The sequence below is a fragment of the Xenopus laevis genome, chromosome 9_10S (assembly GCF_017654675.1).
Source record: "Xenopus laevis strain J_2021 chromosome 9_10S, Xenopus_laevis_v10.1, whole genome shotgun sequence".
In the NCBI taxonomy this organism is placed as follows: domain Eukaryota; kingdom Metazoa; phylum Chordata; class Amphibia; order Anura; family Pipidae; genus Xenopus; species Xenopus laevis.
Window position 1 is genome coordinate 108,125,207 of NC_054388.1, and position 17,487 is coordinate 108,142,693.

The window sequence follows — 17,487 nt, forward strand, 5'->3', positions numbered from 1 at the left end:
GCCTTTCACATTTTTTCTGAAATAACCTTCCAGCCGAATTGTGATTGTTTGAATTTAAAAATTCACATAAATTCAACCTTTGATTAATGGGCTCCCTGTGTGCCAGCCTCTGTGTCAGAATGTTATATATTGTATTGAGTTTTTGTAATCTGTGTATTTTAGATGTTCGCACTCTGAACAAGTCCCTGCCTGTTTCTGTAGGCTTGGATTTGGTAGCTGGTGCTACAGCAAATTCTCTTTGTGACAATGACTGCCATTTATTGCTATGTCATGTCATACAGAGGGACATGTAGAGTAATAATCTGGTCTGTTGACAGGAAAACACCCCTCGCTCCCAGATTACACTTTAATAATATCATAGAAAGTAATTGGAAAAAGTCTTGTTCTGGTGAACAATCTGAAACCAACTGAACTGAAAAATGTGTTGGAAGGGCTAACGATACATTTATTAATTAATTTGTCATTTATAACCATTATAGCGTTGACTCTTCTAGAGCTGCTTAAAGATGTGAAGATTTTAAACATCACAATCTTCCGACCTGCCATTAAAAATAAATAGTAAAGGAACAAATCAGGCGTCAATCTTACGAAAGATATGTCCGACAAATAGTAGTGACAGTCACCCATTGATAAGCAGTACATGCAGAAAGATTCTCGTTGGCAGACAGAAATCTTTTACACCCGTCCGATTGAATAAACAACCAATCACCATCGTACGAAAAATGGCGGGATGATCCGTGCGGTTCAAAAATCGCACGAACCTTTGATTCATACAACTTGATCTTTACATCTTATGGCCTGCTTTAGAACGACATATGGTGAAAATGAAACTTTAAGCTTTAATGTTAGAAAACCGCTCTCAAATCAAAAATGGAAGGTAACTGAAAAAAGTCTTTTGTTATGGTGAACTATCTGAGCAAAAAAGTGTTTGAAGGTAAACAACTCCTTTTATAGACCCTATCTCACAACGAGATTAGCCATGATTAGTCTTCTCTAGTGCAGGCGACTAATCCTCCGAAGGCTTTCCTACTGGCAATAGTTTAAATCGCTGGTGGGAAAACATATGAGTTGCTTTGGCTTTCCAAAGTTGCCTCACAAGGAATCTTTGGGTGACTTCTTAACCCTTTAAGTGCCACAGAACGTAGAATCTACGTTCTGTGGAAAAGTAACTTGAAATGCCACAGAACGTAGATTCTACGTTCTGCAGCACTTCCGGGTTCTGGAGCGGAGGAGCGGCTGTTAGAGCCGCTCGCTCCGTTCCGATTCGATCCCCTGCCCCTAGGCAACAAGCAGAGCAGGGGATCGAGTGGCCCCTGGGGCGCGATCGCCCAGGGGCCCAAAAACAGCAGCAGGCACGTGTTACTTACATGTCCTGCTGCTGCAGCCTGCACTGCGTCGTCGATCTCCGCCCCCACAGCACAGAGACAGGAACCACGACGCAGATGTCTTCCAGGGGCTCTTCCTGATCGCCTGCAACAGTCTCCAGCGATTTTTTCAGGTTAGGGCAACAATTACACACACAAACACACCAACACACACTTATTACAGTAATACACACTTAGATTCACACTTACACACACTTACACATACATTTTTGGGGATTGGGGGGGTCACTTACACACACGTGCACACGCGCACATAACATGTAATTTACCATTTGTACACACACACACACACGCACATACATGGCATTGTGGCATTTTTTTTTTTTTCTTATCGCATCGTCTCTTTTTTTGGCTGAAAAAAATGTTTTATTGCCATTACGAATAGCGTATTCGCTAACCGTACTGTGCAATACCTTTTGTATGTTATTTCGGTGATTATATTGCAATTTTGGGTATTTTGGTGCATTTTTAGCCATTTTATTGAATTTTTAGCCATTTTATTGCATTTTCAGCTCTGCATATATTGTGTTCACTTGTTTCTAGCCGTATAACCTGTTTGGCCCAGCTAAAATATTCAAACTGTGATTCTGACGGCCGATAACACTAGTCTGGAAAAAAACATTGATTTTTGTGGTTTTATTGGATTTTTTTGCATTTCACTCTTTACTGCCTTATTTTGTTTTGCCTTGTAAATTTTATCTACTATATATCCATTTGGGGGTCTCTGTGCGCCACATAGTTTGGTATATCTATGCATACTGGGCATCAAAGTGTTCAGTATGTTCAGCATTGCTTTGCAGTTTGGCAGTTTGCAGTAGAAACACTTATTTACCCATATTGGATTCGTCAGAATGTGTACTTTCTGAAAATATATGGTTTTCTGGAGTCTCTGTACTGTTAGGGGGGTCTAATGTCGCATAATACACACACCAGGTGCTTATATTGCAGCAGCCAGCGCGTCAGCTGTGAAAATGTATATACACTATTGTCATTTGGGGGTCTCTGTGCGCCACATAGTTTGGTATATCTATGCATATTGGGCATCAAAGTGTTCAGTAGACCCTTGGCGTTCATATTTAGGATGTTTTATGCTGATACGTTACGAAATGTGGGGCATATAATGGGGTAAAATTCAATCTTTCTGACGATTTTCAGAAATTTGATAAAAACCGTTATGTTCAGCATTGCTTTGCAGTTTGGCAGTTTGCAGTAGAAACACATATTTACCCATATTGGATTCGTCAGAATGTGTACTTTCTGAAAATATATGGTTTTCTGGGGTCTCTGTACTGTTAGGGGGGTCTAATGTCGCATAATACACACACCAGGTGCTTATATTGCAGCAGCCAGCGCGTCAGCCGTGAAAATGTATATACACTATTTTCGTTTGGGGATCTCTGTGTGCCACATAGTTTGGTATATCTATGCATACTGGGCATCAAAGTGTTCAGTAGACCCCTGGCGTTCATATTTAGGATGTTTTATGCTGATTCGTTACGAAATGTGGGGCATATAATGGGGTAAAATTCAAGCTTTGTGACGATTTTCAGAAATTTGATAAAAACCGTTACGTTCAGCATTGCTTTGCAGTTTGGCAGTTTGCAGTAGAAACGCTTATTTACCCATATTGGATTCGTCAGAATGTGTACTTTCTGAAAATATATGGTTTTCTGGGGTCTCTGTACTGTTAGGGGGGTCTAATGTCGCATAATACACACACCAGGTGCTTATATTGCAGCAGCCAGCGCGTCAGCCGTGAAAATGTATATACACTATTTTCGTTTGGGGATCTCTGTGTGCCACATAGTTTGGTATATCTATGCATACTGGGCATCAAAGTGTTCAGTAGACCCCTGGCGTTCATATTTAGGATGTTTTATGCTGATTCGTTACGAAATGTGGGGCATATAATGGGGTAAAATTCAAGCTTTGTGACGATTTTCAGAAATTTGATAAAAACCGTTACGTTCAGCATTGCTTTGCAGTTTGGCAGTTTGCAGTAGAAACGCTTATTTACCCATATTGGATTCGTCAGAATGTGTACTTTCTGAAAATATATGGTTTTCTGGGGTCTCTGTACTGTTAGGTGGTCTAATGTCGCATAATACACACACCAGGTGGTTATATTGCAGCAGCCAGCGCGTCAGCCGTGAAAATGTCTATACATATTGTCATTTGGGGGTCTCTGTGCGCCACATAGTTTGGTATATCTATGCATATTGGGCATCAAACTGTTTAGTAGACCCCTATGTTTATTTTTAGGATGCTTTATGCTGGTAATGATACATGGACAATACGATGCTGGAAAGTTGAAGCTTTGAGGCAATTTCCAGATATTTCACCCAAACCGCCAAATTTGGCAAAGCCTTGCGACTCAGTAGTTTGGAGCAGAAAGGCATGGGTACCCATTTTAGATTCTGTAGAATGTGTACTTTCCAAAAATATATGGGTTTGGGGGGTAAACATATATTTCTGTGTTTTTACCCCACAAAAATGCAGTCAATGTGTTGATTTTTCATTAGATGAAGTTACCCACCGGACAATTTGTATGTGCTAACTTCATTTTGAGGCCTCTAAATGCCAGATACTTTGGTAAACCTATGAACAATGGCCACCAAACTGTTTGGAGGAACCCTGGCAATCATATTTAGGGTGCTGTTTCTTGGTGCGTAACGTTACATGGGTGATATGGTGCTGAGAAGTTGAATTTTTGAGGCAATTTTCAGATATTTCACCAAAACCGACAATTGTGGGAAAGCCTTGCGACTCAGTAGTTTGGAGCAGAAAGGCATGGGTACCCATTTTAGATTCAGTAGAATGTGTACTTTCCAAAAATATATGGGTTTTGGGGGGTAAACATATATTTCTGTGTTTTTACCCCACAAAAATGCAGTAAATGTGTTGATCTTTCATTTGCTGAAGTTACCCACGGGACTGTTTGTATGCGCTAACTTCATTTTGGGGCCTCTAAATGCCAGATACTTTGGTAAACCTATGCACAATGACTACCAAAATGTTCAGAGGAACCCTGGCAATCATATTTAGGGTGCTTTTTCTTAGTACGTAATGATACATGGGTGATATGGTGCTGGGAAGTTGAAGGTTTGAGGCAATTTTCAGATATTTCACCAAAACCGACAAATTTGGGAAAGCCTTGCGACTCAGTAGTTTGGAGCAGAAAGGCATGGGTACCCATTTTAGATTCGGTAGAATGTGTACTTTCCAAAAATATATGGGTTTGGGGGGTAAACATATATTTCTGTGTTTTTACCCCACAAAAAATGCAGTCAATGTGTTGATTTCTCAGTAGCTGAAGTAAAGTCCTGAACAATTTGGATGTGCTAACTACATATTGGTGTCTCTAAATGCCAGATACTTTGGTAAACCTATGCATAATGGGTATCAAACTGTTCAGTGGACCCATCATATTTCAGGTGCTTTTTCTTGGTAACTAATACAGTTTGGGATATGCGGAGCAGCAAAATAAAACCTTTGAAATGATTTTTCAGAATTTTGAATTTTTTTTTGAAAAACCGCTATGTTCAGACAAGCTTTTAATGTCTGGTAGTTGGGAGTAGAGAGACATAGTTACCCATTTTGTAATCGGCAGAATGTGTACTTTTCAAAAATGTATGGTTTTCTGGGGTAAACCTACGGTTTCAGGATTTTTTGCCTTGCAATCTAAAGCATTCCGTTTTCTGCCTTAGTGCTTTCAAAATTCGGTAATATACTGCCGGGAGTTTTTGCTGTACAGAAATCCTAAATCTCCCTAAAACTATACATATCTGGTATTGGCACGTTCGAGAGACATAAGGCTTTCCAAATCAGTTGGATTTTCATCCGTAACATGAAATATTTTTCTGGTATAAATTGATATACGATGAAAAATGGTAATTTTTCATTTTTTTTTTGGTATTTAGTACTATAAATTTTTTTGCACAGGTGGAAATACATGAAAACTCAGGCAGATTTAGAAAGCTCAGTTTCTCCCGAAAAAAACAATGTATAGTTTTCCTAGGTAAACTATAGGTTTCCCCTCAGAAAATGCCCCTAAAGTGAGAGAACACAAAATGTTTCAAAAACGGCTGGCATTTCGCGTAACCAAAATGTGAAATTCTGCTGGCACTTAAAGGGTTAAAGGGATTCAGTCATGGTTTTTATTTCTAAATTACACTGTTTACACTGCAAATAATTCACTGTACAATATAAAATGTCATTCCTGAACCAGCAAGTGTATTTAGTTGTAATATTGGTGTGTAGGTGCATCTCAAGTCATTTTGCCTGGTCATGTGCTTTCAGAAAGAGCCAGCACTTTAGGATGGAACTGCTTTCTGGCAGGCTGTTGTTTCTCCTACTCGGTGTAACTGAATGTGTCGCAGTGGGACCAGGATTTTACTATTGAGTGTTGTTCTTAGATCTACCAGGCAGCTGTTCATACCTCCCAACATTTTGGAAGTAAAAAGAGGGGCAAACATTTTTTTTCCGCATGTAAACCAGCATTTTTTTGACCACACCCCTTTCTGTGGCCACACCCCCTAATTACCATGTTTGTTTTACAAAATTTGGCAGGTTATGAAAGTTTCAAAATATTTCTCCTTATTTAAACTGTGTTTTTGTGTCTCAAAATTAAGTATCTTATTTGCACCTGTTAGCTGTTCTGGGCTCTCTGCTAAAAGCCAATTAAGTGAGAAACTTTGTTTCTTTTTCTGGCTGTTCAGTGCAGAGAAAAGAGGGACTTTCCAGTACAAATGAGGGACTGTCCCTCCAAAAAAGGGACAGTTGGGAGGTATGCCTGTTATCTTGTGTTAGGGAGCTGTTATCTTGTTACCTCCCCATTGTTCTGTTGTTAGGCTGCTGGGGGGGGAAAGGGAGGGGGTGGTATCACTCCAATTTGTAGTAAAGAGTGAATGAAGTTTATCAGAGCACAAGTCACATGATTTGGGCAGCTGGCAAACTGACAATATCTCTAGCTCCATGTCAGATTTCAAAATTAAATATAAAAAGATCTGTTTGCTCTTTTGAGAAACTAATTTCAGTGCAGAATTCTGCTGGAGCAGCACTATTAACTGATGCGTTTTGGAAAAATCATGACCGTATCCCTTTAAAGCCGTAGTCACTTGGAAGTTTTTAATCCAATTCAATCAGAATCAAGCTACGACTGTGTTTGATGTGCAGATGAGCTTGTCTCTATTAATGTGATGCGAGAGGCTTGTTTCTCAATTATTTAATGTTGTTACTGTACGAATAGACTCTTCATGGTAGATAAAGATAGCGCATTTTGAAAAAACAATTCTCTCTCTCTCTCTCTCTCAGGTTGTTCAATTTAAGCAACAATCTCGACTAGAGGAGAAGCGGAAAAAAGCACTTGACTTGCAGCTGGATTTCATCGTGGGTCAGACAGAAAAATATTCCGACCTCCTCAGCCAGAGTTTAAATGAGACGTTGCTCCCTGTTAGCAAGTCCAGCTCCTCCTGCATTGGATCTTCCCAGGGCGGTTCTTTAAGGACCAGCCCCACTCCATCTGTCTACCATAATAATGGTAGGTATCCCAATGTGCAATAGCAGAGTACTGTATATGCTCCGTTAAGAATTTTGGGGTTGTTTGGGGAATTGATGTTGAGCCACTAACTATAGAAGGTGCATTTGATGATCAGTAACGGGAAAGGGGATTTGAACTCATAACAGATCTATCATTTAGACCTTAGATTTGTTTGCTAGTGCTAGAGATTATTCCTTTTAACACAGTGTCATGTTGGCTTTTCAGTCTCTAATACAGACAGGTGAACAGTATTTGTATTTTTCTTTTAGTATTTTATAGAATGGCTAATTCTAAGCAACTATTCAATTGGTCTTCATTATTTTTTTTTTTTTTTTATAGTTTCTGAATTATTTGTTCTTTTGCTTTTTCTGACTCTCTCCATTCAAATGGGGGTCACTGACCCCATCTGAAAAACAAATGCTCCCTAAGGCTACACATTTATTGTTGTTGCTATTCAGGTCTCCGCTATTCATATTCCAGTCTCTTATTCAAATTAATGCATGGTTACTAGGGTAACTTGGACCCTAGCAACCAGATAACAGAAATTGCAAACTGGAGAGCTGCTAAATAACTCAAAAACCACAAATAATGAAATTAAAACTGCAAATGGTCTCAGAAAATCTCTCTGAATCATACTAAAAGTTAAATTAAAAGTGAACAACCCATTTAAGAGGAAAAAAATAATTAATTTGGTTTCTGTACCTGCAGATGGGGATTTCTTGCCTCATGATGAGGAAGATGATGAAGAGACCATAGAGATAGAGGAGCGTCAAGATGGGAATGATGCGGAGAGCCAGAGGCTGGAGATAGAGCTTCTGAAAAAGGAGAGTGAACTTCCTTTGGAGGAACTGCTCCAGAGTTTGGGACCCAATTTTCTCCAAGATGTGGATCCAGATCAGGACTTGCAGGTATTCACTCTTTTAAATCATTTTTTTTTTTTTTTTTTAAGTTAAACCCTGTGTTATGGCTATTACCTGTTTAATGTCTACTTAAAGTTCAGTTTCCTTATGTCAGGGTAGCACTGGCAGTATAAAAAAGGGTCTGGCAGACTTTTAAATGGTGTAGAAGGATATAGGAACTACAGATTTAGATTTGCTTTCCAGATGCAATTGAAATAGTTGAATGGATACCTGGCATACTATATCTTCTGCAAGTATATCATGTATTTCCCCTCATCCACTTGTTTACAAGGTTGGGAATGTGTAATCCCAGTAGAAGATCAAGACCGTCTCATAGACTAGTACAGGTATGGGACCTGTTATCCAGAATGATAAGGAACTGGGACTTTCCAGATTATGGATCTTTCTGTAATTTGGATCTTCATACCTTGTCTACTACAAAATCATATAAACAATAAAAAACCCAATCAGCTGGTTTTGCTTCCAATAAGGATTAATTATATCTTAGTTGGGATCAAGTACAAGCTACTGTCTTATTATTACACAGAAACAGGAAATCATTTTTGAAATTTGGATTATTTGATTATAATGGAGTCTATGGGAGACAGTCTTTCCATAATTTCGGAACTTTCTGGGTAAAGAGTTTCTGGATAACTGATCCCATACCTAGGGTTCCCTCTCTAGTGGGCAGTAAGGATTCACAGATGCAGGAAGATTTTCACGTCTCCTGGGTGAATGTTTATGTGTATTTTTAATTGTATATAAAATAAAATATAAAGATTTGTCTGCTTTTTTATGTAAGGTGTAAATGTTACTGACTAAATATATTTTTGTAAATTGTTCTGCCTGGTGTCGCTAATCTTATCTTGATGCTAAAGGAGTCCGATTCCCCTCGAACGCCCCAAGTCTTTGAGGAGGAAGATGACGAGTTCACTGCTAACGAGGAAGAAGGTGATTTTACTCCCCATTTAGTTGAAGACGTTCGCCCTAATAAAACTGTATTTTACATAAATAAATCAGATTCTTTCATTAAATTCTCAGTCTGTTTTAAAGTTATTTGTTAATAGAAACATTAGTTTATCCCTTTCTCTTCCGATCATTCCCCAAAGTCTTCGCTGCCTTCCAACATTGTTTCAGGAGTCGGAGAACCGACACAATTTTTTAATGGCATATATATTTACAAATTATTTTTTCTGAAAACTGAAAATCTTAACCTCTGTGTTGTTATCAGCTGGAAAAGTTGGCTTTATCTAATGGTATAAATACATTTTTGACTGTAGGTGAAGATGAGGAGGAGACTATTGAGGCAGAAGAAGCTCTAGACGGCCAGCAAGATCATACCGAGGAACTGTCTGAGCTTGCCAAAGAAGGTAAGAATATTGAAGTCACCTGCAATCCAGTATGGCAGGGGGTGGAGGGGCATATTAACATCACTTACAACAAGGTACCAAGGAGTTTGCCATAGGTATGCACTAAGTAACAGATTTTTGCCTCACATCATAGGCTGAAATTTGGTAGCCGGTGCTATAGAGAGTTCTCTGTACAACGACATAGTGTATTTTCTTGTACTGCTGTGTCACAGCCAGAGAGACACTTGTTCTTTTAGCCGGGTGGGACATTACAGTCGCATGAGATTACTTTTGGGAGAGGACCAGAGACTGGAAGCCTGTTTAATTCTGTAGTTGGGAACAGGTGAGGTCCGTTGTATCTTCTATCATTTTAACTGTAGAAAGCTGCAGTGCAACAGAAGATAAAACTCTGCTTGTCTTTGTGTTTAAAGGATAAATAAATCTTTAAAATAAGTGAATGTAAAATTGAAGAGGGGAGCTATTCTAAGAATTTATTTTTTATTCTCCCCCAATTATAATTTTTAATTGAAAGTTATTGACATAAACTTCAAACAATATCGGTCTCCCAGGACCTAATATGTCATTGTAACAAGTACATCCTAAAGCTGGTTGCAAGAATTATACAGTTATACATTACAGTTGGGATAGGAGGTAGGGGGAGGGTTGGTTGGGGGGAAGGGACGAGGCGAGAGAGATAGAATAAAGAGAGAAAGAGAATAAGAAAGGGGGGTGGGGGTGGGAAGAGGGGAATGGAATATAAGCGATGCCTTTATTGGTACAGAGACTATACTGTTCCGTTTCTTTGAATTCCAGCCACCTCGGCCAAGTTGCAGTGAAAATAATGTTTTGTTCTTCCATATGTGCGGATAGTTCCTCAAAAACATAAAGCTCCTCTATCTTTGTGAGCCAGTCCTATTGTTGGCACATGTTGTGTTTTCCAATGCAAAAGGTATAAGACACTGCAGCATTTAATAGGTAAGGTTCTAGTGATTTTTTTTGAAGACAGAGATATTGCTCTCTATATGGAACAACAAGCAGTACGCAGGGTTTCTGTCTATTGTGTGGTTTAAGATTTCTTCAGCCAGGGAAATGATCTGATCCCAATACGGTTTTATCTGTGGACATTCCCATAATATATGTGTCTGTTATTGCCCCAAGACATCGCCAGCATGTCTCCGATGTCTGTGCAAATATTGTCCTTCGCTTTGCCGCAGTTCTGTACCATTTGGTAAGAATTTTATAGTTTAATTGTTATATGCAACTATATCTAGAGCTGCATTGCAACTTTAGTATTAGGTTGCCAATCTGTTCCACTGAGCGTGTGAGCCAAGAGTGTACGAAGTGCAGGTTGTGTAGACTGTCTGTTTTTTGTAAACATCTATATATCATGGTAATGTTATGTCTGGGCGGGTCACTAAGTGCACAGCATTTTTCAAATATTATTAGTGGTCGGCATAGGGTGGCTGTGCCTACCAGAGCTCGGTAATAATGTGCAATTTGTGAATATTTTAGGTGGTCTGTAGGAGTGAAGGGTTTAACGCTTTGGAATTTTTGCTTAGTGATAATTCCCCCTTTTCTATGAAGTGTAGAAGTTGTAAATTCCCTTGTATCAAATAGCATAATATATAATGTTATGATAGATATTAAAAAAGTTCATTTTTTGGTGTCAGTATCTCTTTAAGTGGGTGTTGGTGGTCCATTGTTCTAGTTCTACCCATAATCTGTTATCCATGTGATGGGACCAGTCTATTATGTGATTGCAGCATGGTGATAGTGTTCGATGTTCGGAAGCCCAGTGCCCCCTTTTTTACGTGGCCTGTTTAGCATTTTTCTAGGCTTTTTTTTAGGCTTTTTCCCTAACCATATGCATTTGGTAAGTATAGTAAGAAATGTTTTCAATGTACATTCATTATTTATTTAGTTTTTATTCCAGGATATTAAGGGGTACATGTACTGTTAATATGAATGAATTTTGTTACAACAGCCCCACCTGTTGGTCAGTTTCTGACCAGTCTGACCACCAAGTAGTCAAGGAAGTTGTCAGGAGAAAGAAAGAGGCTGCTCTGATCTTCTTCTGTTTAAAGGGGAAGTACACCTTGCAAAACTTTTCAATTCATTTATTTTCAGATAGTTGATCAGCAATAAAGATTTTCTATTTGTGACAGTTTTTCTAATATTGAAGTATAAAGTTTAATTTTTCATCTTCTAAATCAGCTCAATTTTTTAACTGTTCTAAATTGATACATTTAGTAGATATGTTTGTTGTCTTTGTCCCTGCTGAGCAGAATCTCTGGGTTTCATTACAGGCAGTTGTTAGAATTGATACAATAGTTGCTAATACTCCAGAGATTCTGCTGAGAAATGGTGCAATATTGTAACAGTTCAGAATCTGCATCTGAGCAGCCAAACACCAGAAACTAGAACATTAAACTTTAAACTTAGATTTTGGGAAAACTGTAAAAAATTAAAAAAAAAAATATTATTCTGCACAATCTGAAAACCACGGAACTGAAAAAGTGTTTGGAAGGTGAACAACACCTTTGAGAAAAAAATTATGAAGCTTTCTCAAATCTTCCCTAAGCAGAATAACATCAGAGCAGCCTCTTTCTTTCTCCTGACAACTTCTTTGACTACTTGGTGGTCAGACTGGTGGGAAACTGACCAGCAGGTGGTGCTGTTGTAACAAAATTCATTCATATTAACAGTACATGTATCCCTAAATCTATTGGTATAAATAGAAAATAAATACTGAATGTATATTAAAAATTTACTTAGAATAGCCCCATCATCAATTTTACATTTACTTATATTAGAGGTTTACTTATCCTTTTAACGGGTGTCTTATCCGTGATTCACTTTTGAACTGGCTGTATTTAAACATTTACTGTTCCAACAGGAGATATGTCTTTAGAGGAACTACTGCAGAAGTACTCAATGGTGCAGACAGATGAGGGGAATGTTGATCCAAGTGAAGAAAGCCAGCAATCTGACCAATCAGATGGTGAGGCAATTCTTTTTATTTGTCTCTGCCTGGTTGTGAGTGTGTTCACTGCTCGATAATTAATGTGCAAAGGGCAAGATTTTTTTTAACTCCTCTGCTTTGATAGAAAGATTGAGCTTTATAATATGATTTTTTTTTAACCTAGACTCTTCTCTATGTGAGAATTCTGACTCTGATTCTGAAGGGGTTGAATTTCTTGTGAAGCCAGAGGACAGTTCCAATACGGATTCGTTGCCTCCGGAGATACCCGAACCTAAAAAAGAAATCACTGATATTGCAGCGACCGCAGAGTCTTTTCAACCCAAAGGGTACACTCTGGCAACTACCCAGGTATTAAAAGTGTATAATTATTAAACTTAATATTCTTGCCAGCTGTGTATGTAAAACTGCATGGCAGTGTGCTCTTCCAACATTCTCCCATAAGCCCACCAGAAATACTAAATAGCTTCTGGTAGTTATGTTTCATCTCCCAGCTCTCTCTGTAGCTTTTTACATGTATTGTGTAGGATGCCTTCAACCTCCAGTTTCCGATAAACCTAGATCTGTTTAATTCATATGCAATCCAATTTATTTTTGGTTTGTCTAGGAGGCAGACTTTTTTTTATTTTTTACTTAAAGAGGTGGTTCACCTTTTAGGTCAATTTTAGTAAGTTATAGAATGGCCAATTCTTTCAATTGGTTTTCATTAATTTTTTTATCGTTATTTGCCTTCTCTTTCTGACTTTTTGCAGCTGTGAAATGGGCGTTGCTGACCCCTTCTAAAAAACAAATGCTCTGTAAGGCTATAAATTGGTATTCCTAATTTTTATCACTCATTTCTATTCAGGCCCACTCCTATTCATATTCAAGACTCTTATTCAAACCATTGCATGGTTGCTAGGGTAATTTGGACCCTAGCTACCAGCTTGCTTAAAATGCAAATTAAAGAGTTGCTGAATAAAAAGCTAAATAATCAAAATTAATTAAATGAAATAATCAAACCCAATTGCAAATTCTCAGAATATTACTCTCTACATCAGTGATCCCCAACCAGTAGCTCGTGAGCAACATGTTGCTCTCCAACCCCTTGGATGTTGCTCCCATTGACCTCAAAGCAGGAGCTTATTTTTGAATTCCAGGCTTGGAGACAAGTTTTAGTTGTATAAAAACCAGGTGTACTGCCAAACAGAGTCTCAATGTAGGTTGACAATCCACATAGGGGCTACCAAATGGCCAATCACAGCACTTATTTGGCACCCCAGTACATTTTTCATGCTAGTGTTGCTCCTCAACTCCTTTTACTTCTGAATGTTGCTCACGGGTTCAAAAGGTTGAACAACCCTTTTAAGGAAGGGGAGACAGGAACGACCTTAAATATTGTGCATGCCACAATACTAAACTACTTTATCAGAAGGGATGTAATTCACCATAGACATGTGTATCAGCCTACAATTTACTACTACATTTAGCTTTGGTTACTCATGCCCTAATCTTAATTGTGAGACAAAGCCTTGCATTTTCCCATTTTAGGTGAAGACACCAGTCCCATTCCTCCTTCGAGGGGAGCTAAGAGAGTATCAGCACATTGGGCTGGAGTGGCTAGTTACCATGTATGAAAAAAAGCTAAATGGAATCCTGGCAGATGAAATGGGTCTGGGAAAAACCATTCAGACTATATCCTTGCTAGCTCACCTGGCATGCGACAAAGGTTTGTGATTTGTCTGCAGTGGGACCTGGATTTTACTATTGAGTGCAGTTCTTAGATCTACCAGGCAGCAGTTATCTTGTGTTAAGCTGGCCATAGACACAAAGATCAGATCGTACGAATCTAAGATTCGTACCATTCTCTGACGGTGTGTGGAGAGTCCCGATATTTTTCGTCTGGCGGAGATCCGACGTTTGGTCGATCTGACAGGTTAGAAAATTTCTGTCGGCTGCCGATATCAATGCATGTTTTGCCGATCGTCACCAGCTTTTGACGGACATAACTTTCGTACGATTGCTGTCAGGGGCAGAACATCGGCTGATCTGTTCTTTTCTACTTTATTTGATCTGAATGGTTAGTGGCAGGCCGGGAGATGGGGAAGTCCGATCTTTGGAGGATTCGTTCGATCGGATCTTTGCGTCTATGGCCAGCTTTAGGAACCTGCTATCTGATTACCTTCCCATTGTTCTGTTGTTAGGCTGCTGGGGGAGGGGTGATATCACTCCAACTTGCAGTACAGCAGTAAAGAGTGACTGAAGTTTATCAGAGCACAAGTCACATGACTGGGGGCAGCTGGGAAATTGACAATATGTCTAGCCCCATGTCAGATTTCAAAATTAAATATAAAAAAAAATCTGCTTGCTATTTTGAGAAATGGATTTTAGTGCAGAATTCTGCTGGAGCAGCACTATTAAGAGATGCGTTTTGAAAAATGACAGTATCCCTTTAAGGAAAGAGGATGAACTGTTTAATCACATGAGCCTTGTATCCACAGGTAACTGGGGACCTCATCTGATCATTGTACCGACAAGTGTTATCCTTAACTGGGAAATGGAATTCAAACGGTGGTGTCCCAGTTTTAAGATCCTCACCTATTATGGATCCCAAAAAGAACGCAAGCTTAAGAGACAGGTGAGGAAACAGTAGACAGCCCTTGCAATATAGTTCTGTATCATTTGATACATATAGCGGCACACTTATCAAAGGTTGAATTTTGAATTTGTGTTTTTTGGGGGGGGGGGTTTGTTTGTTTTTTTTTTTTTTAACTCCCATAAACTTGAAATTCGTCCAATCGAAAGGTATTAATAAAATCAGATTTTCTCAGCTCTCAAATTGAATCGACCTAACAACTCGAATAGAGGTTGTTTTTTTTCTCAGAAAAAAACTTTGGATGTCAGGAAGGCTGCAAACATCACCAAACTGATCCCTGGACCTCTTCCATTGACTTATACAGGTTTAAGGTGGTGAATAGTCGAATTCAAGTTCTTAAAATGCGAGAGTATGATAAATCTCTGAATTCTAATTAAAACTCGAATCGAGTTTGGATAATTCACAATTTGAATTTGATAGTTTTGACCCAAAATAAAAAAAAATTCAAAACTTCTAATTTTTACATCGACCCTTAAAGAGATACGGACACCAGTAATTAATCTCTAAATCATATTGGCTTTAAAAGCAACTTATAACTTTGCCATAAAGTATTTGCACGATGCTTTTACATTACCTGTCTGATGCCCCATGGTCCTCTCTGAGGGGGCTGCCATATTTGTGCAGCAGGAGGCAGTTAGCATTAGAAACTTTAACTGACGGGCTGATATGGGACAGTCCGGTCGGCAAAACAGTCAGGTTTAGAAACATCAACTAACAATTATGTACAAAAACAAACCTCTCCGCAAAAAACGATCAATATGACCCATAGGGGACTTTTAATGTACATTCATATTTTAAGTAGTTTGTCTGTATCACTTTAATAAATCTGCCCCATATTGTGTACATATGCCCTGGACCTGCTCTTTCTAGAAGAGTCACGTTTTGGGATTCCGAGACCTGATCGGTCTGTCACCCCCCAGGGCTGGACCAAATTCAACGCTTTCCACGTGTGCATCACGTCTTATCAGTTGGTGCTGCAAGATCACCAGGCCTTCCGCAGAAAAAACTGGATATACCTCATCCTGGATGAGGCTCAGAACATCAAGAATTTCAAGTCCCAACGTTGGCAAAGCCTGCTAAATTTTAACAGGTGAGACTGTGTTTTATCATGTTCTGTCATACATAATCCACCCCTTCTGACCATGTCCCCTTGGTCTTGGATTTATTAACTAAACGTACTGAGTCACATCTCCCTCCTAGTCAGAGGCGACTTCTACTCACTGGGACTCCACTGCAGAATTCTCTCATGGAGCTTTGGTCACTCATGCACTTCCTGATGCCTCACGTCTTCCAGTCTCACCGTGAGTTTAAGGAATGGTTCTCCAACCCCATGACTGGCATGATTGAGGGCAGCCAGGAGTACAACGAGGGCCTGGTGCGCAGGCTGCACAAGGTGAGAAAGGAATCTCTGCTAGTTTAGAGATACTGATACAATGGAGCATGGGGAGGAGGAGTACTTGTTGGAAGCCAAATATATCTATGCATTTTCACTTGTCACTATCCTATATGTATCTGGTTTCATAGCAGTGGTCTGCATTTGTTTTGCTTACAGGATAAGTAAACCTTTAAAATAAGTGAATGGATTTTGAATGGATTTTGTTACAACAGCGCCACCTGCTGGTCAGTTTCTGACCAGTCTGACCACCAAGTAGTCAAGGAAGTTGTCAGGAGAAAGAAAGAAAGGCTGCTCTGATGTTCTTCTGCTTAGGCAAAAAAAGTAGAAACCTTTCTCACATCTTTCCTAAGCAGAAGAACATCAGAGCAACCTGTTTCTTTCTCCTGACAACTCCCTTGACTACTTGATGGTCAGACTGGTGGAAAACTGACCAGCAGGTGGCGCTGTCATTCATACTAACAGTACATGTATCCCTTAATATCTTGTAATAAAAACAAAACAAATGAATGTACATTACAAAAGTGATTAGAGTAGCCCCCTCCTCAATTTTACATGCTCTTATTTTAAAGGTTTACTTATCCTTTAACTTTGTTGGCCACACCTATTATCACTTCTATAGTCTTCTAATCTGCATAGAAGCAGTCACCAGCAGGCGTTGCCTGGATGCTAGGAAACAGATATTAGTCGTCTTCTCATCTTTTTAGGTATTGCGTCCATTCCTTTTGCGCAGGATTAAACTGGATGTGGAAAAACAGATGCCTAAAAAGTATGAGCATGTAATCTACTGCCGTTTATCCAAGCGCCAACGATTTCTGTATGATGACTTCATGTCACAAGCAGCGTGAGTATGGGGCTTAGAATTTTTCCTGCTGTAACCTTCAGCTGACTTGTGCACACTTTTCCCATGTCGTATGTTATCCTACAGCTGAATCAAGCGGCCCTCTTTCTAATGCATGGATCTTCACAGTAAAGACACAGTATTCCTTTAGGTGCAATGTTCCCTCTAAGCTGTGTGCTTGAGTGTGCGCACACAGAAAATTGAGGTGCCCTAAAAAAATGTTTGTGTGAAACCACAAAAATTTGCATTTATTCTGACCTGAGCACAAAGTTGTTAAAAATTGTGCAAACCAGTTTAAAATGTGCGTACAAAGAATTTTTTTTTTAGTTTTTTGCACACATAGCCGAGAAGGAGTTAGACGACCATTGTATAGGTGGCCAAAGGGAAAAGATGCTAGTACATTTATGGGATCCGTTATCTGGAAACCAGAAAGCTCCAAATACAGAAAGGCTGTCTCTCGTAGACT

At 39.2% G+C, this 17,487-nt stretch overlaps 1 protein-coding gene across 5 annotated transcripts in view; it reads left to right on the forward strand.

Annotated features, from left to right (window-relative positions):
- srcap.S (Snf2-related CREBBP activator protein S homeolog) overlaps positions 1-17,487 on the forward strand; it is a 62,040-nt gene that overhangs the window by 13,212 nt on the left and 31,341 nt on the right. For 4 of the 5 annotated variants that reach the window (XM_018239360.2, XM_018239361.2, XM_018239362.2 and 1 more), the window contains exons 6-16: positions 6,699-6,924; positions 7,633-7,832; positions 8,702-8,774; positions 9,104-9,193; positions 12,069-12,173; positions 12,319-12,503; positions 13,683-13,860; positions 14,633-14,769; positions 15,708-15,877; positions 15,988-16,180; positions 16,888-17,024. In XM_018239360.2, the coding sequence (XP_018094849.1) occupies positions 6,699-6,924; positions 7,633-7,832; positions 8,702-8,774; positions 9,104-9,193; positions 12,069-12,173; positions 12,319-12,503; positions 13,683-13,860; positions 14,633-14,769; positions 15,708-15,877; positions 15,988-16,180; positions 16,888-17,024 (1,694 nt within the window). Of the gene's footprint in view, positions 1-6,698; positions 6,925-7,632; positions 7,833-8,701; positions 8,775-9,103; positions 9,194-12,068; positions 12,174-12,318; positions 12,504-13,682; positions 13,861-14,632; positions 14,770-15,707; positions 15,878-15,987; positions 16,181-16,887; positions 17,025-17,487 lie in introns of those variants that run through there. The other variant, XM_018239364.2, reaches the window with a different exon arrangement.